General features: G+C 39.0%; 1 protein-coding gene across 4 annotated transcripts; it reads right to left on the bottom strand.

The window, feature by feature from the left end:
• Nucleotides 1-7627: 7627 nt before the first annotated feature.
• On the bottom strand, nt 7628-23868 carry LOC131462964 (high affinity cationic amino acid transporter 1-like). 4 transcript variants are annotated; one of them, XM_058634553.1, is made up of 12 exons: nt 23746-23868; nt 16614-17027; nt 16371-16529; nt 15865-16036; nt 15644-15777; nt 15336-15558; nt 14250-14389; nt 13541-13643; nt 12226-12431; nt 11950-12101; nt 10611-10719; nt 7628-10512 (listed from the first exon to the last, which is right to left on the bottom strand). In XM_058634553.1, exons 2-12 carry the CDS (start codon nt 16981-16983, stop codon nt 10337-10339), a joined length of 1944 nt encoding a protein of 647 aa, XP_058490536.1. In that variant the 5' UTR covers nt 16984-17027; nt 23746-23868; the 3' UTR covers nt 7628-10336. The 4 variants fall into 4 exon arrangements, with proteins under 4 accessions (XP_058490536.1, XP_058490538.1, XP_058490535.1 ...); XM_058634555.1 differs by lacking the exon at nt 14250-14389 and adding an exon at nt 13818-13954 and having other exon boundaries at nt 16614-17030; nt 23746-23850; XM_058634552.1 differs by having other exon boundaries at nt 16614-17030; nt 23746-23849.
• Between the last annotated feature and the right edge of the window lie 672 nt (nt 23869-24540).

The following is a 24540-nucleotide window of genomic DNA, read 5'->3' as shown; positions in this document are numbered from 1 at the left end:
GTAAGGACCAGAGACGATGTGCCAAGAGTCTGTCGCCTGGGACCTAACAACAGGGTCCACAGCAGTGGTCATGCTGGAAATGGTGGACAGACAGGACATGTAGGCATCTGTTTCAGAGCTTAACTCAGTCCTGGACGCCTCTTTGCCCTCAGAAACATGAGAGCCACTGGATACCTGCTCACCTGCACAGTGAAGGAGGGACGTCCTCTCCTCCCCGCTCTTTAATTTCTTGTGGTCTGCAAGCCCGACAAAGTCCTCGCCATCCTCGGCCATGTACGCCTCCAGCTCCTGACACTCCAGCATCTCAAACTCCGCCAGTTCTGGATCGTCACACTGGGATTCCGTGCCCAAGATGATGACTTTGTCTTGCTCTGCTGTTTCGGTCGTCTGCCCCGACAGAGTGACGGTGTCGCCCATCCTCCCGCCATCTTCGGTCCGGATCTCATTAGCATTGGCGTCGCCATCAGACAGCACAGCGTCCTGCTGGTTGTTATTCCTTAGCTCGCCTCCGCCGAAGGGTTCTCCACGTTCACACATTTTGGAAACAGTTCTGGAAAAAACAGCTCCCTCAAGAGAAGAGCACTTTAAAAATCAATCATCCATGGCATCGGTTTACGAGAGAAGTCCAATCAAAGTGTCTCGCTGGCACAGCAGGAGACGGGAGCAGATTTCCACATTTCTTCTCAGTAATCAGACTCTTGAGTATCATGACAAATTTTGAAGATGGAACTTCATGATGCCTGGAGTCCTTATTCTGTATGAAAACAAAACATGTGGGAAAGAAAAAGATAGATAAAGTGACTTAATGAGAAACAGGCATCATCTCATTAAGTGTTAGACTGATTTGGTGATATTTTTCCCAAGACTTGGCAAAGTTAGTTCCAGGAGAGCACCATGAAATAATAATAATACTACAAAAACACTTTTGAGAATGAAGTTTTGTCACATAGCAGCACATTTGGAGCGTGACTTTCATTGTTGGATGAAAACATGCTTGTAAAAACACCAGGAACGTTCACAGTCAACAATATAAGTCCCACTTTGACATGAAAAGAAGTGTCTTTTTTAACATCTCTGCAGAGGAGCTGTATAATTGCGGCATAATGACGGCGTGCTGTGCCGTGGAGATTTCTCATTTCCCCCATTTTGTGTTTTCACTGCATTTATCTGCATTTTTAAAAGGTTTTGTTACACGTTTATCTCTGGACATGACACACACTGTTAGCTCCACGTCATGTGACCTACCCATGCCAGAAAGGACGAGGAAAAAATGTTCCAAATTTTAAATTATATACAGTACTTATGTATATATACAGCAGTATCATGTGGGACTAAAGAGATGGAAGTGAGAGAAAAATGTCCAAAATATCTATCTATCTATGAGCAGTTATGCTTTATTATAATTACAGTTCTTATACGTATATCTCATCTTGTGTAAATTAGAATATAATATATTTCATTCTATTAAGAAAATGGGCTATTTTCTAAATTAAATTGTCTGAAATAGAGACAAATTCTCTCCACAGCAAAAAGAGCAATAGGCCTATACACTAATACCTGCCTTGACTGACTGTTTTTTTCTGTTTGTATATATTTTAACCTTTATTTAATTGCTGATAAAAAACGACAGGCAGAGCGAGGGACTAAACCTGTTTAAAATATGTCTTTTTTTGCAATACAAAACCTAAAATTGACCTCAAGTTAGTTTTCTTACATTGAACAACTGAGGCGTTGATTGTTAGCGTCACTGTTTAACCCTTACAAACACTGCTTGGCACCTGACATTTGACACCAGGAATTGTGCCAACATATACAAAATAAAGTTTAGTATTTGTATTTGAAGTTGCTACAGGTCAAATTGAACCTCATCAGATGGATTTTACAGGCCGTACTACTAATTGCTGACAATTTACACAACACACACACGTCAGGGTTTTAGGTTTAAGGTGGAACTCAACTGTGCCTGCACTTTCTCCACCATCACAGACACTAATCGAGCAGAGAGAGGACATAAAATGTCAAGTCAGACGTGTGTGTGTGTGTGTGTGTGTTGCTGCTAAGGACCTGAGGAGCTGCAGCAGCAGCAGCAGCAGCAGCAGCGAGTGTGAAGAGTGTGAAGCTGGGACTAAACAGAGGCCGAGCAATCGGTAACTGCGCTGCAGTTTCTCTTCAGCCTGAAGCACAGAATAGAAAAAATGTCTGCAGCTAACATATTCCCTCAGTGGAAAACACGGCTGCACGGCACAGAGAAACCTGACACACTCATGTTTTTAACTCATACACCTCAGGTTGTGAAGTCCAGAAATGTACCATGAATCAACCTGAGAGCAAAGTCGCTTTTCCATTCATTTCTGTCACTTTAGAAAAATATGGAAAAACATGTTTCAAACAGCTTGACGGGCAAATAAAACTGGCGGATTCTACGCTTGTTCTCATTGGATGGATACGTGAATACGAGGGACTAAAGCACACATGGGCAACATAAGGCCCTGGGGCCGGATGTGGCCCGCTAACCAGCTCTATCCGGCCCGCAAAGGCCTCACAGGTCACCTCAAGTCGGTGCTAGCTCAATTCGGACATCTAGATATTTTTTCACCAAAAGTTGTTCAATACCTGACCTGGTGACAAAGTGAAGAGACAACGCTCGGGATCCGTGGAGCGCTACACAACGTTACTGCAAATACAGACCAAACACAAACACCCAGACTTTTATTTTGAAATAGTCACAGGAGGTTACATGTGACATTTTATATGTATTTCTACAGCATTTTCACTTTAAAAATGTAAATGTTATTCATGTTGAATATACATATTAGTTTAATGACTGGAGAGTATGTTTGCAGCAAGGACCAACAGTCTCTGGAGTAAATGCTGTTTCAGCAGAACAGAGGCCACTGCATCAGATTCTCTTCCTTCCCTTTGCTGCCTCACACAGGCAGTTACTCTTTACTCGTACATAAAACATGCTGCATTAAACAATCTTGGATATATTTGGTGTCGTTTCAAATGAGAGAGAATCTGCCGTAATCCTTTCATCTGTAAAAGGTGCAGTGTGTAAGAATGTGACGACTGCCATCGCATTTTGTGTGTGTGTTTGTTTCTTTTCTCCTTTTTCCTTTTCTGAATGAACGGGTGTTGTGCTGTGCATTAGGTGTGTGTGTGTGTGTGTTTGTGTTTGTGTTTGTGTGTAAGTAGGACTAAGTAAGAATCCATTAGTCCGCGGTCCAGCTTACAGCCACATTGTTTTGACTCATGTAATTCTATAATAATTCTTTGGACTTTTTGACTCATTTTCCTCCCGTTTATATTTAATTACGGAGGTCATTTGCTGTATTTTCATTTCGAGAATCGTCAGATAAGATTATTTTCTGGCTTGTTAGATAGTTTGAATTCATTTGGTCCTCAATTTTCTTTTCCATCCCTTCGTCTTCTAACGCTTTATCATCACTGGTTGGCAGAAAATAGGTGGTAGGAGTAAATAAGCCTGCTTCTGCCAGATGTTTCTTCCTGTTAAGAGGTCATAAGGTCACCATGTAAAGTGACTTGGTGCTGCACAAATAAAATTAGACTTGTGATTTGATTTGATTCATTGCACACAATAACATCACAAATTAAGTCAACGTTAGAGCTTGAAAACCCGTCACAAGCCTCTCTTTCTCCGAGTCATCGATGACACCTGTCCTGCCTCCGTTTGTGCTTTTATAATTTCATTTTATCGTCATCTTCCGTCATAAAATCATTATTACAGAGATAATTAAACCTTCTTCTTCTGCACAAATCTGTGGAGAGCAGAGCCTCACAGTTTTTTTTTTTTGTCGTACTGGGAAAAGTCTCCCGTCTCTAATTCCACTTGCAATTTCTCCCACACACTCACAGCACACACACTTTTACAGTTTTACTGTACACAAAGGCCTATTTCTCATCTCCTCCCCCTTCTTCTTCTTCTTTATTGTTATTACCTTTTTTCATTTACATTCCCCCGGCTGCTTTGCTCTCATGTGTCCTTCTTCTTCCTCCTCCTCCTCCTCCTGCAGCAGCTGATTATGTTCCTGCCGTGACACCATTATTCACACAAGGAGGGAGGAGGAGAAAAATTGAGGAAATGCATGTATGTTCTCACGCCGTGCAGCAACATGCTTCCCTGAGCATGATGACGTGTCCCCATCCCCCCTCCTCTGCCACCTGCCTCCTCATATGCAGCCTGACGCCGAGACCTTCACCGGGGCCTCTGATGAAATCTGTGCATCCTCACACTCACACACACTGTGACACACACACACACACACACACACACACACACACACACACACACACACACAGTAAAGCTGAGGCTCCTCCAGCTCTTTTTTCATAACGCAGAGCACAGATCGAGGCTTTTATTCGTCCGCAGATTGCCTCCAACTTGACGCTTTAACCGGAATACTCATGAAATATTGAGGACGAGGAGGGGAAAATGGAGGAACCCCCCCCGCCCCCCCGATTTTAATGCATGAGTAGCTTGTGCGTGTGTGTGTGTGTGTGTGTGTGTGTGCAACTAGAGCAGAAGCAAAGGTGAGAGAAACCCAATTTAGTGCATATAAGTGCATTTTAAGCTCCTGCTTGTTCACCACCATCTTATACTACTTACATGAATCTATTTTTAAAATGTAATATTCTTCTATATTGTATATTTCCACATAATTTTTTAATGTATTATCTTTTCCTTTGGTTGCTTTTTGCTGTTAAAATGGAGTTAAATTACTAATAAAGGACTATTTTATATTATTTTGAGTGGGGAAAAAAATGGCATTATTTTCCACACTGAGCCTCCATCCATCGCAGGGCAACTGAGGCCTGAGTGGGTGTGGACACTGCACACATGCTCCTCACTGTCACATCTTACATAACACAACAACAGCCAGGTGTGTGTGTGTGTGTGTGTGTGTGTGTGTGTGTGTGTGTGTGTGTGTGTGTGTGTGTGTGTGTGTAGAACTGGAGGAGCAGAAGTCTGACAGTGACACTTCTCCATGATTACTAATGCAGCGTCTTTTTTTAATGGAGCAGATTTACGCACATAATCCCCCACACAGCAGACAATATTTAACAAATAAAGAGATAAAGGGATTAGAAAACACACACTGAGGTGAGGTTACAGTGTCAGGTCAGCCTTCACGTAAACACATGCAACATTGAAACTCCTGCAAACTGGAAAAGAACCTCAGATCACAGGAGGATCTGCAGTGACACCAGCAGCAGAGGAGACGCTGCAGCTGTGCCAAAATTAATCCAGTGATCTGTGATCGCTGCCACCGCTGATCTGAGATTGAGACTAAGACGGAGAGGTTTTTAGACAACCAAAGGCTCCCTGCAGAGAAATGAATCCTTACCTGGTGGATGCTGGTGATGATGATGACGATGATGAGCTGCTGCTGCTGCTGAGGAGAAGCTGCTGGACAGTGAAGAGGAGCAGAGGGAGCAGTGATGGAGAGGAGACGGTCTGCAGCATCGCTCCTGCTGCTGCTGCTTCTGATGCTGGAAAACAGGGAGGAGAATGAGGAGAGAGGAGAGACTCGACGCCCAGCTGAACATGTGCCCACGTCGCCCCCTGCTGGACAAACCATCATCAAACCAACCGAAATGGAAACCAACATTAGCAGTGCAACTATGTTTTTGTGTGCTATAAAAATAAGTGACAACTTTCAGTTTCTTAAATGTGAATATTTCTGGCTTCTTTTCCAAGAAAATCATTAAAACTGAGTCATTATAATAGTTTGTGGACAAAAAACTAATATTTTGTGGTCTGGGAAAACATATTTCAGCACATTTCTGACAGAAAATCCACTAAATGATTATAAAAAACAGTTTAAAACAGTCGTTCTGGCACTAACCCAAATATAAACACATCAAAAACACTCTCCATGTGATTTGCATTTTACGTTATTAGTTTTATGATCTTACCTTCAGCAACTTAGTTTAATCCACCTTGTTTTGCATGACTGTGAGTATCTAGAATCATTTTTGAATATTTTATGCCGTGACACACATCATTATCAAGTCAAAACAGCTTTTATTTGAGCAACTAAATCATGATTGTAGATCTTTTCTTTGGCTTTTGTATCTTACTTTGTAGTTTTTGTCGCTCACTTGTACGAATTATAAGTGATAGCCACCAGTGTCACACGAAAGATAAATAAAGTTAATGTTTGTACAGTATAAGAAATGCTGTATAATTGGAGCGGCTTTACCGAATAACACTGAGGTGCAAAAACGTGGATTTTAATATTATTCTTAGGAAGTAAAAGCTTTGTAGGAACAATAATCATCTACGTACGCTTCTCTTCATAGTCTTTTTTATTTTACACCCACATCCCCTTTTAAAAATTCAAATTTTCATCACACATACAAAAAAACAACAACATAATACAACTTAACCCAAAGGAAAAGTAAAGAAAAGAACGATGGACTTTCAAAATAAGAGCCAATATGTTTTAAAAGTTAAAACTTAAGAAATGAAAACGTCAACGACTTCAGGACATGCAATGGTGCCAGAAAAATAAAATAAACACTGAATAATCAACACTGTATGTTTATAAGATTAATTCATTCTGCAGACAATACAAAGTTTTGTCACTTATCTCTTCTAAAATGTATCCATATATTAACTCCAAAGTTTAAGTTCCCAGTTACTTTATCCAAAATAAATATACAAACGCAGGAAAAGTGGAATAAAAGCAGCGCAAACATTTAAATACAAACTTGAGCAGAATTTTATTTACAGCAGAATAGGAGCGTTATCATATTTAAACTTTTATCGTCCAAAACCATAAAACTCACAGCCCAAGAGAAACCAAACAAACTGGTTTGAGAATTATTTTTTTTGATGTAACATTAAAAAAAAAGACTGAAAAAGAAATATGAGTGAAATTGTACAAGTGAAAGTCACTGCGTCACTTCAATACTGTTACCAAACCATATGTTTTAAAGCACGCGTATTTAAGAGTATTTACATAAACATCATTTAACACTGGAGATTACTAAGTATTTATTGCGATTTTTTATCCAAGAATATTTAAAATTAAAAAATGTTCCCCCAAATCATCCAGATAATTCCTCACTTGTTCAGGGCTATAAAAAAAAAAATTAAAAAATCTTGCAGCTTTATCTCAACAGTGATAATTATATAAACGTCCACTTTGTCTCATTACAATCCAATTTGTTTTACGTGAGACGTCAGAAGAGCAACAACTAATGTAACAGCGAGACGGTTTAGAAAAGAACTCAGATTCTGTATGTTCGCTCAGTAGTTTTCAGATATTAAATTAATCTGTACATTTTCATTATCAGTAACCAGCATCTGACACAGAGGATTCTCTCATCTGTAACTGCTGGAAGTAAAGTGTATATATATATATATATGTGTATATATATATATATATATATATATATATATATACATACATATATACATATACACACATACATATATATACACACACACACATACTGTATATATACACACACACACATATATACATATATACACATATGTATATATAAATATATATACATATATATGTACATATACACATATATAAATATATACATACATACATATACACATATATATATATATATATATATACACACACACATACATACGTATATATAAATATGTGTATATATAAAATCACTTGAGGCCCCGTTTATATCCGCTTTTAACATTTGTCCAAATTGAGAGATCTGATCACAAGAGGGCAGCGTTGAGTCCACACCTGTGCACGACTCTCCTGTGACATCACATGCGAGTTTGTGTCACAGAGAAAGAGAATGCTCTAATCACGCTGATGAATAACAGTTCAACTACAGTGCTTAACACATTTATTAGAGCAACAACCAAAGCTACAGCTGCACTAAATTAACAAAACTGGAAATTAGATTATCAAAATCATTTTTTTTGTTTCTGTAATGATTAATGTTTAAGAACAACATTTTTATAATGCTGACATAATTATCATATTATCATTATGACTTTCCAAACTGTAAAAAATAGTAAAGCACATTATTATTTCTTGATTAAAACGCTAAATTAAAGTTATTTACTTGCCTTTCTAAAGAGGAAAATGTGTTTTAGTGGCTGAATGTTATGCTTCATTTCTCAGAGTAGAAGCCCAGTGAGTCTGCATGAACGTATGTTTTAAGTTGCCAAATAAATAACAATAATATGTTTTAGTTTTAAACCAGTTTTTGAAATACTTCTTCGTTTTATGACAGGACTGTACTGTATGTCAAAATTAGGACATTTTAGAAGTAAAAATACTGTAAAACTGCAGTAAATCAGAAGATGAGCTGGTGATAGACTGTCTCTGCAGACACAGGAATGTCGTTAAACCATTAAAAATCCTCCTAATATGTTTTTTTATGATCAAATCTTACGACACACTCAGGCGTGGACTTGACGCTGTGATCGGATTACTCAGGCGTGGACGTTAAGACCAGGTCTAACCGGGGTCCGAAGGTGTTCAGTGTCACCGACCATTTGTGCCTCAACCCCATTTTTACATTGTCTTTACACATAAAATTATACACACTCTCTCTCTATATATAACATTCATAGATGATCACACAGAACTTACGATACATTCATTTTAAAATATCCAATAAGATTTGCTTTTATCGGAATTTAAAGTGCAATATCCCACGAGAGACGACACCGGTGAATCTGATTAATATCAACCAACTAGAAGACACTTAAAAAGGTCAGAAAGATACTAATTTAATGTAAAAGGCACAGATGTTTGTTTTCTATACCTTTACTCAGTAACAGTTAAATAACTCTTAAGTGTAAAGTTGCACCATAAGAGATATTTCTCAAAAGGCCCTTGAAGATACAGTGAAACTTTCAGCTGTTTAAGGATTATAAATGACCACTTCTTTTATAAATGTATAAATTATAAATGACCACTTCTTTTATAAATTTATAAATTCCATAGAAATCACCATCAAGTAAAATCATGTGATCCGAGAAAGACACAGTTTTGAGTTGAGAGATTGTGACGAATTACAGGGAAGAACAGAGAAGGTGAGGGCGCCTCCTACTGGCTCTTCTACTTTACAGTTTCAGCAGTTAATGCACAGACGCTTTGGATAAAAGTGTCTTACAATAAGTGCATTTCTAAATGCTAAATGACATGTAATGTAACATGTAACGTGGCGCACGATTGCAGACTCAATATCAAGCAAGTATTTACAAAGTCTGAAAGTCTGAGCGACCTCACAAACCCCGACGCACAGACAAGAGCGAGCTGTGGATGTTCAGTGCAGTCGAATGAGTGTGGAACTGAAGCTGAAAGCTAAAAAATAGCTTTTGTTTTCTCCTGTCTTTATTTTTTTACGATTCAATACTTTTTTTCCCCTAAAAGTAGCGGGCTGGCGTTTTTGAGAAAAATACCATTTTCACGTCCCGTAAAACGCTGTTTCCATGTGGACGGAATGCATCTGTAAACATGTTGCTACGCTGTTTCTATGTGCAAAATATCACGTAACTGGTATTTCTAAGATTAGCTAGGCCCGAGACACACTCGTCGAACTAACATACCCGAATAACGTAATCCATAGTCCAATTACTGTATATTTTTAAATGGGATTATCACTGTGCCGACTGAATGATGGAAATATAAACCTGCTTTCTGCAAACAAACTACTTAAAGATGAGCTGCAATAACGACTTTGTCATTTATAATAATAATTAAGATAAAAATTAACCACTTCCCATTGTAACTTTTATCAAAAGCGCAGTTGATAAAAGTCATGTTTAAAGTTCTATTACTTGTTGATTTTGTGCTCCATCCAACTGTGGCTCTGCTGCGCAGCAAGTATTAAAAATAAGTTTAAACTTAAAAATGTAACAATAATAACAATAATTATAATAATGATTATGAGTGTATCCTGTGGATTTAGGAACCAAAATGAAGTTTAACATTACATACAGTCAACACACTGCATACCTTTAAAAAAATTAAATAAACAAGTTTTGTTTTTGGTTCCTTTCCACGGTTTAATTTGTGTTTGGTAAACCTGAAGTGGCAAAATCATAAAATTGTTTTAGTTTAGAAGGTAAAACTTTTCATCCACTAAAATCTACATCCTGTTTCTTCCCTCATGTCGTCTCATATTTGGCCGCCAAACTAAATGAGACAATATGTCCGGCTGAAATTAGGAAATCGACCCAACGCGCCGAGGACAAACACGCTGCCGTATGTCTCCAGGATTTGCAGCCATTTTTTGGGGGGAATTTAACATATGTCAGTGTTTGATGAAGCGATCAGAGCCAAAATAAATTAGTGAACCTCCTGTTTCATCAGCAATCTGCGTCATCGTCTTTGGCGGCGTTGGCCGCTTCGCTTAGAAAGGCTTCCTTCTCCTTCGTCATGGGCTGGCCTTTGATGGTGCACGGCGGCGCGTACGCGTCGTCCGACCTAGTCAGCGACGCCTCGGCGCTGTTTCGAATGCCGTAGCCGAAGTAGATGATGAAACCTACAGATATAAGTATTCTTTTTAACAACAACTTATGAGCAGTGCAGGTCATTTTTACACCACACACGGAAAAAAAACCCGCAACAAAAGTTAAGTACCTAAGGCCATCCAGATGGCAAAGCGGAGCCAGGTTCCTTTGTCGAGCTGCATCATCAGGTACACGTTAATAAACATACTAATGACGGGCAAAAAGGGCAGCAGAGGAACCTGTGAAGAGAGAGATGACAACAATAGATCAGCAGGTCACGTTGCCACTGAAGATTTTAGCAGTGGACGCCTACTTTAAGAGCAGCCGAGGTTCCGAAAATCCATGTAAAAAAAGAGTTTAAAGCCTGGAAACAGCTGCTGGAAGTAACATTGGGTTAGGTGTTAAAGGGTTAATAATATTTATATTTATAAAGCACCTAAAACAAAGTCAACATAAACATAAAACACTTGAGAAAATATTACGTGCATTAATAGATACAAAGTTATTCAGTAAGGAAAGTGCTTGAGAAGACAAACAGACATCAAAATAAAACAAAAATCCAATAAAAAGCTTTAAAAAATTTGTATTTTAAAAAGATATGTAAACATTTAAATTACAAATAAATTTCAGCTGTTTCTAAAAAACATCAACAGAACCATTACAGTGTTATAATACAGTATATTTAAATAAAATAACAATATATTGTTATTCCAGTGTTGCATTCAGGTACAAGAACATTTGTGGGAAATAATGTTTCATAGCGTCTGCGTCAATTGTAATGTAATTTTTAATAATTGTGGCAAACATTAAAGTCGCAACAAGCTCGGTGAATGAAAGACGTCGCTGTAACAGCTGAGGATTGTGGGTATTGTAGTACTCTTTACCATAACCAACACTAAACAACTGTTTTTAGTGCAACTAAAGAACTGTGATGATGTTAAAGTCAATACGTGTTCAAAATGTTAGGTTCATGCAATTTGATTTTCACCAAATAAAAAACATGCAATTAATCTTTAAAAAACATGTATTCCATAAACAGTCAGTATAAATGCTGATGACACCATTTTTAAAAGGTCTAGTGTGTAAAAATTAGCGACATCAAATTGTGAGAGTGCATTTATTTTTATTCAAAAGCAATACGTCAATATAGAGAGACACAGGGCCACCTACGGAGGCGGAGTCAGGCGTATAATAACTATATTTTACGTGGAGCTCTTGTCAATTATAATAATAATAATATTCTTACACACTGGATCTTCAACTTTTGAAAAAAAAAGATGTGGTTTGGTGTCATTTAATTTATTCAGTTAATTCATTTAGTTTGGGTCATAAAAGTGTCTCATTTTCTAGTTATTCACACAAATTAAACAAATCTATCTGATTTGTTTAATTTAATCAATACAATTTAATTACAATAAAATATTGCACCGAGCTATTTGCTTTAAATGTGGTGAGAGAACAGACTTTACCTTGAAGGAAAGCTTGGCCTTGCTCTGCGGCTGCCTGCACACGACAACGCACAGAATCAAACACATGAGCATGATGATGACGAGGAGAGTCACTGACCAGGAGGCCAGGCCTCCTTGTACCGCGATGACACTGAAGAGAAACACCAGCACACCTGAAGTGGAGAAAATAAGCCAGGAAAGACGGAACATCAGTGTATGTGCAGATGAATCATTCAGAGATAATCCAGTTTTTCCTTGGGCTGTGTGTTTTTTTGGGTGCGTGTGCCCCTCTCTCACCAAGTATACTTGTGCAAATGTTGACGGCAAAGCCAGAGAGCGGCGTCGGCTCCGTGTTCGCAGGGCAAAGGAGATTCTTGACGGTGAACTGATCCTCTGGCTGTGGCAACATGTCCATGTTCCCCTCGTTGTATGACTCGGCGTTTTCAGGCTCGTCCTGAGTGTTGGCCATCTCGTACGCGAGGTTGGGCTGCTCCGGCTGATACCTGAAAAACAGCAAACAACCACATCGGTGCGGTTACATGCAGGTTAAAAGTCTGATATTAGTCTGACTATTAATAAAATAAATAATAATTCGGTTTTCTTAATGTCACATATGGCTGAAAACTAAGTGTTTTGAGTTTTCTGATATTGGTGATCAAAGACGGGATCATGGCGACATGATCTCAGTGTTAATCCTTAATGTAACAGCTTCAGAATCACAAGGGTGCCTCTGTAGTTTAGTTCTTTAGTAGATCAGGCAACATCATTTTATCACATATTAGTAATTTTCTAGTTTCAGTACAGTTTAATAGAGCCAAGGCCGTAGTGGATGTAAGTCGGACTAAAATCAAAGCTAGTCCTAGTCTTAGTCAGACTAACACCTGGATAATATGATTTATTGTCCAATTACACTTAGTCAGACTGGAGTTGGACTTGGCATTCTGATCTGTGCCCACATCAAAATTTGCTCCCCTGATTTGGACACGAAAGTAGAAGGACACGACATAAAAACTGCAGAACTGTTGCCAGAAATCATACAGCAGCGGCGTCTTTCTTTGGACAACACAGCAAGCACAAAAGCAATGCTCTATCTAATTCAAATTTCAATATGCATTAAGCTTATAGAGAGATACAGCGCAACCTATGGAGACGGAGTCAGACGTATAATAAACGGCCAATATATGGATTTTCCTCCGCATGTATTCTCGATTGCCTGTCTTAGTCAGACTATGGCCTTAGCTTGATTAAACTGTACATGTAAACGTATTGACTGTAAAAACCTCTGATTTTCCTTCAGTAAATATGCCATAAAATGATTGTTGATGATTGACTATTCTACAGTTACGTGATCTACAGTTCAGCATTACTCATAAGCTGCATTTCTCACAGTTACATAACGCCGACAACTACAGAGGCACCATTGTGATTCTGAAGCCGTTATATTAAGGTTTTAACGCTGAGATCATGTTGCTTTAAAGCCGCCATGATTCCGCCTTTCATCACCAATATCACAATACTTACAAAACCGTTTAGTTTACAGTCATCCTTCAGCGGTGTATGAAACCTAACCTCTGCATGTAGATAGAGAGAGTGAGACAGAGGTGAAGAATACCTGAGGACAAGCACACAGGCAGCAACCAGAGTGTAGGCCAGCAAGGTGCCAATGGACATGAGGTCAACCAGGTCCTTCAAGTCGAACAGGAACGCCATCACAGCTGCAGGAAACACAAGAGAAGATAACGCACATCAGCAAGAGGTTTAAATATAAAGACATGGACATTTAATTTTGAGAGAATATTCAAAGTTCTGCAACTGCGTGTGATTTCACCATCCTCCTCCTCCTCCCACAAGAGGGCACTGTTGCCACTGGCCTCATCTCAGCCACCTACCAGACATGAGCCCTGCCATCAAGGTGGAGATGATGGGCGTCTTCTTCTCGCCGACATGGGCCAGAAACGAGAAGAGCAGACCATCGCGGGCCATAGCAAAGATAATGCGCGGCAGTGGAAACATGGAACCAAGGAGACTGAGTCAAGGGTGAAGCAAGAGGGAGGAGGAGGAAGAGGAGGAGGAGGCAGAGGTTTACAACGGTGAAAAAGAAAATGTTACTGAACCCTGGTTTCTCACACATGAACTCAACTGCAGCCTGATCGAGACAGAACGCTGGACTCAGGATCCTGCAGCGTCAGATTTAGACTAAGCAGTGTGGTCTTGGTCTTGTGTTAAGACCACGTGCGCGCAGACTCTCACAGCTTTCTAAGAGTAAGACCTCCCCCCCCCCACCTACCGAGGACGTTAGTAGTTTTAGGTCAAAACCTCACCTGCCACAACGCCTGATGTTATTGTAGCTGTTAGAGGGGTTTTGGTTCGTTCGCTGGTTTTAGCCAAACATTTGAAGAGCAGACCATCTTCTGCCATGGCCCAGATGACTCTGGGCATTGGGAACATGGCACCTAGTAAACTAATATGGAGAAGAGAGAGAGAGAGAGAGAGAAACGGCATGCCGTGTAAGTGAATGCACACAACTCGAGCAAAGAATAGTCTGGATTAATCGAATTTAATATTCATGGATTGTTGCCACGGATCTCTCATTTCATTTGAAGTCAGAACTTTCATTTGAAGTCAAATTTCCAAGGTCAGAGGGATGAACTCCGAGCTCCAACTCACAAACTGCATTAATCCATTAATCAGTGTTTTAATTTGTCCCAAAGGACTTAGATGAGTTTAAGGTCAAGGCTTTGTTTGTTGTAGCGTGTAGGTTTAAAAAAAAGTGATTAAAACCTAAACATGTGAGACCAGAGAACTCATCCAAGGAATAACAGACAATAAAGAATAATGCAATTCTCAAAGTTTCAAAACTAAATGACAGTTTTTCTGTGACGTTCATGTCGGCACTAAATGTGAACCAAAATGAAAGCAGTGAGATATTAGTTATGAACTGATTAGTTCAAATTAGTGTAAAACCAGATTACACATTAGAGTGACAGGAATTCTACCCACATACACAGGACATGATCAAATCACAACATTAACAACATTATTCTATAAACAGATTATGGGGGTGAATATGCAGAATATGTTGGCAAGGGATAACATTTTTTGGGGTGTGTAAGCCTTCTGGTTTCTGGTTTGAACAATGACATTTGGTTACGCTCTCTAAGCTAAAGGTATGGTGGAAAGACTTTTCGATTTACTTCCAGTTATATTTAGATACATATGTAGACTGTTGGCTGAGATTGTACAAAAATGGCTATAAATGTCTCTCAATTTCAACTTCACTGTTCACAAGGTGACAGGAAATAGAAGTCTTAGTGTGGATATCTGCCGAGTAGCATTTAATCGCCAGACGATATAGCTAATGGGTTCCATTCCAAGTTTGGCACACCATTAGAATGAGAGACTCTTACCTGGTTGACAGGGCACACAAAGAGCCCACAGCCACTGCATAGGTGGCTCCATCCCAGCCCACGTATTTAAATGCCACCGGCAGAGGGCTGTTTTCGTCCAGCAGGTAGTACGGCATCATGGCGGTGAGGGCGGCGGACACACCGAAGTACGCCACGAAACAGATAAGCAGCGAGGCCACGATCCCAATAGGAATGGCCCTCTGGGGATTCTTCACCTCTTCACCTGCAGAGGACACAGACGAGGAGATATCAAAAGGGATGCTGTTCACAAGTGTGTTTATTATTCATTTGGCTGCATTTCCTCTTACCTGTAGTGGCAATGCAGTCAAAACCTATGAAGGCATAAAAACAGGTGGCTGCACCAGAGAGGACTCCGGAGACGCCAAAAGGCATGAAACCACCTTCACCAAGAATTTCCTTTGTTGGTAGAAAACCAGATTCACTGGAAAAAAGAAAAACAGTATTTGTTTAGAAATGATTACATCAGCATTCTGACATTTTTGTGGAACACGTTTTTGATTGAACCGACTTGAGGCTCGAGTTTCTGGTGGCATTGAGGATCTTCTCAGGATCCAAGTTCCAGTTCTCTAGGTTTCCTTTGATGATGCCAGAGATGAAGACAAAGAGCAGCACCAGCACATTGACGCAGGTGAACACTTTATTTACCAAGGCTGACTCCTTCACTCCAAATACAAGTAGTCCTGCAAACAGTCAAAAAAAGAAAGAAAGAAAGAAAGAAAGAAAGAAAAACAAAGTGAAAAATGAGTCATCTTATTCAAAAACAAAGGGTTATACAAGATAACAAAGTACAAATAACACATCAAATCTGCAACAGCATTAAAAGCTGGAGTTGTAAGAAGCAGGACCAGCTGAGGAAGACCATCATCTAAGCAGTTATTAAGGTTTATGATTGAAGAAATGTTGTTTTGTGTTTCTGGAACATAACACTGAGTGTCATCTGCATATCAATGAACAATGAAGAATAAAAATATGTTAAGATAAATAAAGTTAAATAAGAGAATAATATATCCTGACCTGTCAAAGTTATTATGATGAGGACAGCGAATATGTCTGGATATTCTGCCAGGACACCGGGGGCCCTGATGGTCATGTATCGTCTGCAGAATTCCTCAATGTGTCCTCCAATCAGTTCATCGAAGGTTGCACTCCACGCTCTGGCGACGCTTGAAGTTCCTGTACGGAGGACAAAAGTTTATATCAAGTCAGTATCTGGTGAAGGAGCCAACTCATTTCCTTCCCTATTTAAAAGTGTCCTACCAATGACATAAGCGAGGATGAGGTTCCAGCCAGTGATGAAGGCCCACAGTTCTCCCACCGTGACATAGCTGTAGAGGTAAGCGGAGCCTGTTTTGGGAACACGGGCTCCAAACTCGGCGTAGCACAGACCAGCCAGCACGGAGGCCAAGGCGGCAATGAAGAAGGAGAGGATGATGGCGGGTCCAGAGTCGGTTCGCGCTACGGCGCCGGCAAGCACGTAAACGCCGGCCCCGAGCGTGCTGCCCACACCCAGAGCCACCAGGTCAAACGTGTTGAGGCATCGACACAAGCGGGACTCGTCCGTGTTATAGTCGACAACCTTCACCCGCAGGAGCTGCTTCCCGATGTCTTTCAATGTCCCCAGAATCATCCTGGCTGGCACGTGGTACCAATGCCCGACAGTAGATAATTGTCCTGCTGACACGAACACACAACAGCCAGAGCAAGGACGTTTAAAAAAAGAAGAAGCTCACTGTGTTCCCATTGACTCTGACAAGATTTAGATTTTATGAGACCAAGGCTCAAAGATGTCCATCAATGTCATACTTGACAGTACCAGTTCTGCTAATGAGGGAGGAGCAGGAGGAGATGGACCCAGGTATGGGGGAGGAGAAATACTCTGAACTCACTAGTTACAGTACGTTTCCATCAGCTACACAGTTACAAAAATCCTGATAATGGAACTTAAGCAGATCACCTTACAGTGCGATGATACCGTACACCAGCGCAAATGCATGAAAGGTCTCAATTTCTGTTGTTTCTCTTTAAAATTTTTAATAAATTTGTGTGTCAAATTTAACATCAGATGCAACTCAAAAGTGCATAAAATCAAAAGGTGCACAATATTAGCAACAGCATTAGTTTCTCTGAATTAAGATCAATATTTGTCAGGCGTGGTTGGTCCTAGTATGAATTTATGTAGGAATATTTGGAGGACAGTGAAACATGTTAGTTTTTTTCATTGTTTCTGGTGGGACAACTCAGGGGTTGCTTTTGGGCCACATGTGGCCCGTGTGCCACCATTTGAAATGGCTGGCTGTACATTGTCCCATTACAATTCCACAGCTAACTTCAAAAAGGATGACATAATCTGATTTAGATGTGCAAATAATGTGACCAAGATCAGAAAAATCAAACCACTGTTAATTCAGAGTCAGACTTTACTCATGTAGTTCACATGTAGAAATAAAATGTTTACATGGCAGCATATTATTCAGACTTGTGTCTAAATCTGGTTAATATCATAGCTAGGGATGCAATAAATATTTAATGAATCAATTATTAATTGATTACTAACTTAATTGTCAACTATTTAGATAATTAAAACTAGGTTTCTGACATTTTATGGATCAAACAAGTACTTGCTAAAATCGACACAATAATAAGACAGATTAATAGATGATGAAAAATAATCGTGAGTAGTGGACCTAATCAGAATATCAATGTAAACATGTAAACAGTGAACCACAGGAACTGTCCAAGTGTCCTCTCAAACAGAACAGACACAGCAGAACAACTAATAGACACAACAGAACAACGACTAACTACTCACTTTAACTCAATACAACGCAGGAGCTTCTGTCACTGATGAACTTTCACTTTATAAATCCACTCCACTGCTGTCTCTATGGCGTCGCTGCCGTCAGGTTTGTGACAACAAAATAATCAGAGCAGAGACGGACGTTTCACAAACGGCGCCGCCTTCGACATGTGACTCCTCTTTTGTGTACAAACCATTCAGGTTCCCAGCTCTCAAATAGACCGTGACCCATGACGTGGCCTTAGGGGCCTGGACATTGTGAGGAGTGTTTTCTCGTCCAAAGCTGTCGGACTCCAAGTGATTATCACAAGGTCATAAATTATTTCTTACGGCATTAAAAGTGAATATAAAAAGACATGATGTGTCTACCAAAGATTATGAAGTGTCAAATACTTTTCCAAAGATAACAAGACTGAAGGACTAAACCAGCCAAAGCTGTTTTGGTTACGATGACCTGGCCAGATATTAGACACAGTTGTGGAAGCCAGTAAATGTCAATAATGGTACGTCAGGCAGGAAAAACACTGTGTGTCCTTTTACATTGTGCAAGGTTGAGGTTTTTTATTTTCCATTACAGTCAGGAGAAGGAAAAAACAAAGGGGGGTGTGAACAGCCAGTGGTTCAGGACTCAATCACAGACACGTGCTGTAGTACGCACATGACGAGACCAGCAGAGGCTGAGCTAAAAAAAGGAAGATGGGCAGGTCGAGCCCTGCCCTCCTGTCAGCCAATCACAGACAATCACCATCTGCTCGTGACACACAAGGGCATGTTGGAGAATATGAAACAGCAGCCGCTCACATGCTCGTCTTCACCCTTGTGAATTGGTGTTTCGGTCCCTTCAAACGTCTCCCGAGTTGGCCGCGTTTACGCTCAACATAAATCAGGCAGGTGAGAACACATTCCTGTGTCAACAACGCGGTGCTGACAAACTGCCAGAGCCGCTTTTGCTCAACACTAAAGAATGAAAGTTAAAGCCTCTCCAACGCACAGACTGAAAGAAAATTATCCTTTTTTTCCCAGACAATTGTCAAGTCGCAGTTGAGAACTCGCTTTGTTTTTCTCACGTAATGGAGGAGACGGGTATATACTGCAATTAGAACGGCAACAATGACTTGATTACTTAAGTATTCAGATTTATTTTAATAACAGGCTTTTAAGCTGAATATAGTTTCTTTGCTCCACATACACATTGAATATTTTTGGTTTGTGGGCAAAAGCGACCACTTTTGAGATTGTGAAACATTTTAGGTGTAGGAAACACTGATGAACACTTTTTAACATTTTATCCCCAATTATGAACCAAACGCTTACGGGATTAATTGAGAAATTAATGGAAAGATTCAGCCGATTATCCAATCCAAATTTATTTAGACAGCTAATTTTTAGATCACACCGCATAAATCCATAAAATAGACATGATTTGAAACAAAATCTTTGAGACAAAGACTCAAACAAATGTTGTACATATGTTTTATACCGTTTACGCTTCAAATTTAACACACAAAATCTGGTGGTCACTACAGTGTTTTTTCACCTTAATTCTTCGTTTTGAATTGTTAATAAACTATTTTAACAGGCAGTAAATTGTAAATAACTGCCACATATTGAAAGCTACTCAGGGAAATAGGCAAAAGCACTTACTCACAGGATATTTTCTGGCCCCTTTATGATTAAAATAACCATTGTGAGACATTTAGAGGCTTAGGTGTTATATAATATAATAATAGAACATAAAATCAATATATGCAAAAAAACAACTTGATTTTTGCTGACACTCTAAACAAGGCCTATAAACATTTTTCCGAGCATGAATTTGAGAAAAGTTGCAGAGAGTTGCTTTGATTACAACTTCCCTCTAACGAATTCAAGAGACAATTACTGCCGGGAGCCAACTCAGACGCCACTGTGCTCCTGCTTGGCATGAGAAGGGCATTTAGCAGTGCGACAAAAAGCCCACCTGTTCTCGTGGTGTAGCTGGGGAATGAGCAAACTGAGTGCCATGTAAAAACAGACAGCTTACACAAGCCAAACTAACTTTTCCTATCATGGGGGATTTGAGCCTTTGTGACTCCTCTAGGGCCACAATGACCTTGTTATGTTAAAGCTATGAAGTGCAAAACCAAAAAACAACAACAAAACCCTGCTTTATCATGAAAAGGAAAATAACAATTTCTATTTGTTGCTGCTCCTACGTTCGCAAGTTCACAGTCAGGAGCTTCAGTGCGTCCCAAATCCAAATAATGTCTGTACTAGGGCTGCAAATAAAGTCTGACACTAAATAAGAATGTCCACATTCACAAATGGCACTAAATTAAACTGTTTCAGTTCTCTTTGTCACATGATTAATATCATTTACACAGTGTGCAGCCAACACACATGTTGTCACCTTGGTGTAATGTAACAGCGAGGCCTCACCGTCAGAGCTCAGCTGACATGACCTTGCAGGCCTTTCCCTGACTCTGTGTTTACACTCTATTCTTTCCACGTGGTTTGTATTTATAAATGTCAGGCTGACACCAGACTGACAGCCTTGCCCCCCCCCCCCCAAAATACTTTCACAGACACAGACCTTTACTTAAATATTTGCAAGATCAGTGGCAGAGTTTTTAACATAAATGACATGAATGATTATTTAACCCACATAAACGCTTTAAATTTATTAAGACTGGCATATAGAGGTCGACAGATTAATCAGATGTTAGCATTAGTAATTGTGCAATAATTGAAATTGCAATATCTAATTCCAAACTCAGACAATGCGCTGCTGACTGACTGCACACAGTAATGACCTTAACCTTGACATGAAACACATGGTTAGAGGTATATCAAACATGTTACATCCTCTATAATAATGCATATGGTCAAATTAGCCACTATGGTAATTAAAAGGTAGATATTACCAGAACTTTTTTATAATATAACATTGTTAAAATGAACAATAAACACAATTAGGAAAATCAGGGTCTCATGGTTTCATATGTTAATATTATTAGTAGTTCTAAAGCTGATTTTTTTTGTACCCATATATTAAGGCGACTATCTTTTTGCATCTATTTGATAAAATATAACAATTAAGTGTTAAAAAATAATTCAGAAACAATTGTTTAACTTCAGTAACCAATTATTGAACAGCACCAATGGCTATTTCTCAGCTCTTTCCTGCCATTTTTAGACTTGTCTAGTTTAGTCTAGGATCATTGGTTTTATGTCATGATAACTCGTTTGCATACATAATATCATTCAGCACGTATTAAAATATCGCAACGTTACACTGTATCGATTTCTCCCCCCACCCCTTTTTTTTTTATGCAAATTATGAATACACTTAATACAGAATACAGGAAATCAAGGTAATCAAAATTGCAAAAAAAAAAACACCTTTGGATAAAAGAATACTTAAAGTTTCTGGGAACAATAATTACACCGTAATAATTGGCAGAATAATAAGAAATTGACCAATTTTAATCTTAGTGTTAATGACATTTTTATTTTATTTTATTTTAGATTGTAGTTGATACACAGCTGGAGGGTTAGTAACACAGCTGAGTAACAGCTTTGTCTGGATTTTCTAGTTACTTTTAAATATTCAAATTACTTTTATTGCACATCCTTAAAATTCATGCCCTGTTAAAAAAAAATGTTTTATTTCGTTTTCTTTTTTAAACGATTTGAAAATTAATATCCAGCGTTTACAGTCGCTTGCATGAATGAATAAAAGCTACTTTTTAATTAGAGTGCAGAGACTTCTGCCAAGGCTTTAACACAGACTTTGTCAATGTTTATATTGCATCTACATGGCACTGGATCTGCGTAAAATATTACCTGCTACCATCACCATTTTATTTTAACATAAGCATGACAAAACACATCCTGATCTGTCAAGATGTCAGTGATTTTTTTTATATATATATATATATATATATACACACACACATACATACACACACACACACACACACACACGTGAATTTGTCAAAAATTCAATTTAAACCGGCGCAAAAACCTGTAAACTAAATTAAATCCAGGTAAAACTTACTCTGATCCTACGAACACAAACCAAATCCCGTTCAAATCAGATGACTTTTGACAGAGATATCACTTCTTTTTATTTTAAACTTTTGCCAATTATATTTGTGATGTCATCAGTGAATGTGAACACACTTGGGTGATCACCGATCCGTCACAAAAATTTCAGACTGATCCGTTACAAACTGTAGACAGGAAGTTGCAAACAGAAGGACAAACATACAGATAAAAGCACGCTGATGAAGACATAACGCCCTTGGTGGACAGAACCAGGCTAAACAATTTGAGGCTAAATGCGTTTCACAGAAGGAAAAAGACTTGTAAGACTCGTTTAACTAAGCTGTTGGTGAGTAATTGTTGTCATGGGAGTACAAACAAACTAATAATAATAAAGAAAGAGACACAACATGACATCATTACTGTTTAGATTTGTGTCATCTCTTACTTAAGATGTAATAAATAAAATAAACAAAATATTAGTTTCAGGGTCATTTATCAAACATAGATCCTTTGGAAATGTCAATAATATTGGGTGTAAAATAATAGAGACGTTTTTATCATGCACAAATTTGCTTTTGTCAAGATTCATAATCAGTGGTGGTCAGAACAGGCGTGCCAGTTTTGGCCCACAAGCCACCAGTTGCTGACATTATTAATATCTTTCTTCACAAAAAAATCCTGTGTGGATTTTGGGCGGAAGTCTGTCAATAAAATGGAGCATTTTCATTTGTACATATACACTGTAAATAAAAGCTACTATTATAGCATTTTCAGTTTTATACAATAATCGACTTTCCTGGTTCGTTTTGCAGAATTTATGTAGAATAACTGGACCTGATTCTTGTTTCAAAGACCAGGTTTGTGGACAAAACAAAGACATGTGAGAACATCATCATTTCCACGTTGGAGAAAAACTAATCAACATTTTCTGACATTTTATGGACCAAATGATTACTCGATTAATCAAGAAAATCTAATACATTGTGAAAATAATCGTTAGTTGGAGCCCTTTATCGGACATAAAGTAGTATCGTTTTTTTAAACCTACACGTCTCTTCAATTTACCATTTATGTACAATATTTAATTAGTTTACAATAATTTTGCCCTAATACAAAATTGACTTATGAGCCCTGGTTTATAATACGACATGTCTCTTCATAAGAAGTTGTGGAAACACTGGTTTATGTCACATTTTCTCAACAAACAGAGCGAGATTAGATCGACACAGCGACGCAGGACGTTACGTGTATTTACAAAATGTGTGTACGTGTGAAGACACGTTGGTGAAGACAAGACAACGCGGATGCTGCGTTTTCTCGTGGTCATGCGCGTCTTTCGCGCTCTTCTGCTCGACTTCGCGATACTTCGACGCGCGGGGAAAACTTTTCTTTGCTCTGAGCTTGTGTTGTTGCATCAGCCATGTGCTGCTAATGTTGCTGCTGCTCCTCGTGCGCTACAATGAAACCGCGGCTTCTTTCTTTTCCCTTTCATTGACAACGCTACATTGTTTGTGTTTTGGAATACGTTCAAAATAAGTGTCAGAACATGAGCGTACGTCTTACCTTCTTCAGGACTTCCCCGAGCAGCGCTTTTCCTTTGACTCACTCCGCCTCTCACACACACGAAGGTGCATAAACGTGCCTGATAGTATTTTAGTGGACTAGTAACCTCCTCTAACCTCTTCCTTTCACTGACAGAGGGAAACCCCGCCCTCCTCTCTGAGGCCCCACCTTTTTGTTAGGTCTTCTTCTCTTCTTTTAGAAGCCAAACACATTTTTATCAAGAAAATAATGACTGGTTGTAATTAGAAGGTAACATTTCGGTCAGAATGATTCAAACGTACACATCCCATCAATATAATATAATATAATATAATATAATATTATACTTTATTGGTGGAAGTTATTCTGAAATAATGATTATATTTTCATTTGGCTTGTGTTTTTCATTGTAAACATTTCATAAGGAGGCGGTGCCATATCCACATGCTTTGACAGTGAGATGACAATTTTTTGTCTTTTCTCTCAACCAAAACAAAACTTTGTGGCACAATTTTTCCACAAAAGAACAACAAACAAGACATGAGCCGACTTGTTCGTGAATATCACAGCTCCAGTGGAAAGAGTACTGACATATTCTACTCAAGTGACATTTTACTTGAGTTAAAGTAAAAGTACAGGTCTAAAAATGTACTCAAGTTAAAGTAAAAACAGTATCTTGTTTAAAATTTAATCAGGTTTTTTCCTTTTCTATCAAGGTTCTTTCTTGTGTCTACCTACCTGCCTGCTTACCTACCCACCTGTCTGCCTGCCTACCTTCCTACCTTCCTACTGTCCTACCTGCCTGCCTGCCTACCT

This window comes from Solea solea, chromosome 7 (assembly GCF_958295425.1).
Source record: "Solea solea chromosome 7, fSolSol10.1, whole genome shotgun sequence".
Classification (NCBI taxonomy): domain Eukaryota; kingdom Metazoa; phylum Chordata; class Actinopteri; order Pleuronectiformes; family Soleidae; genus Solea; species Solea solea.
The sequence above is the reverse complement of the archived record's forward strand: the minus strand, read 5'-3'. Positions and strand labels throughout refer to the sequence as shown.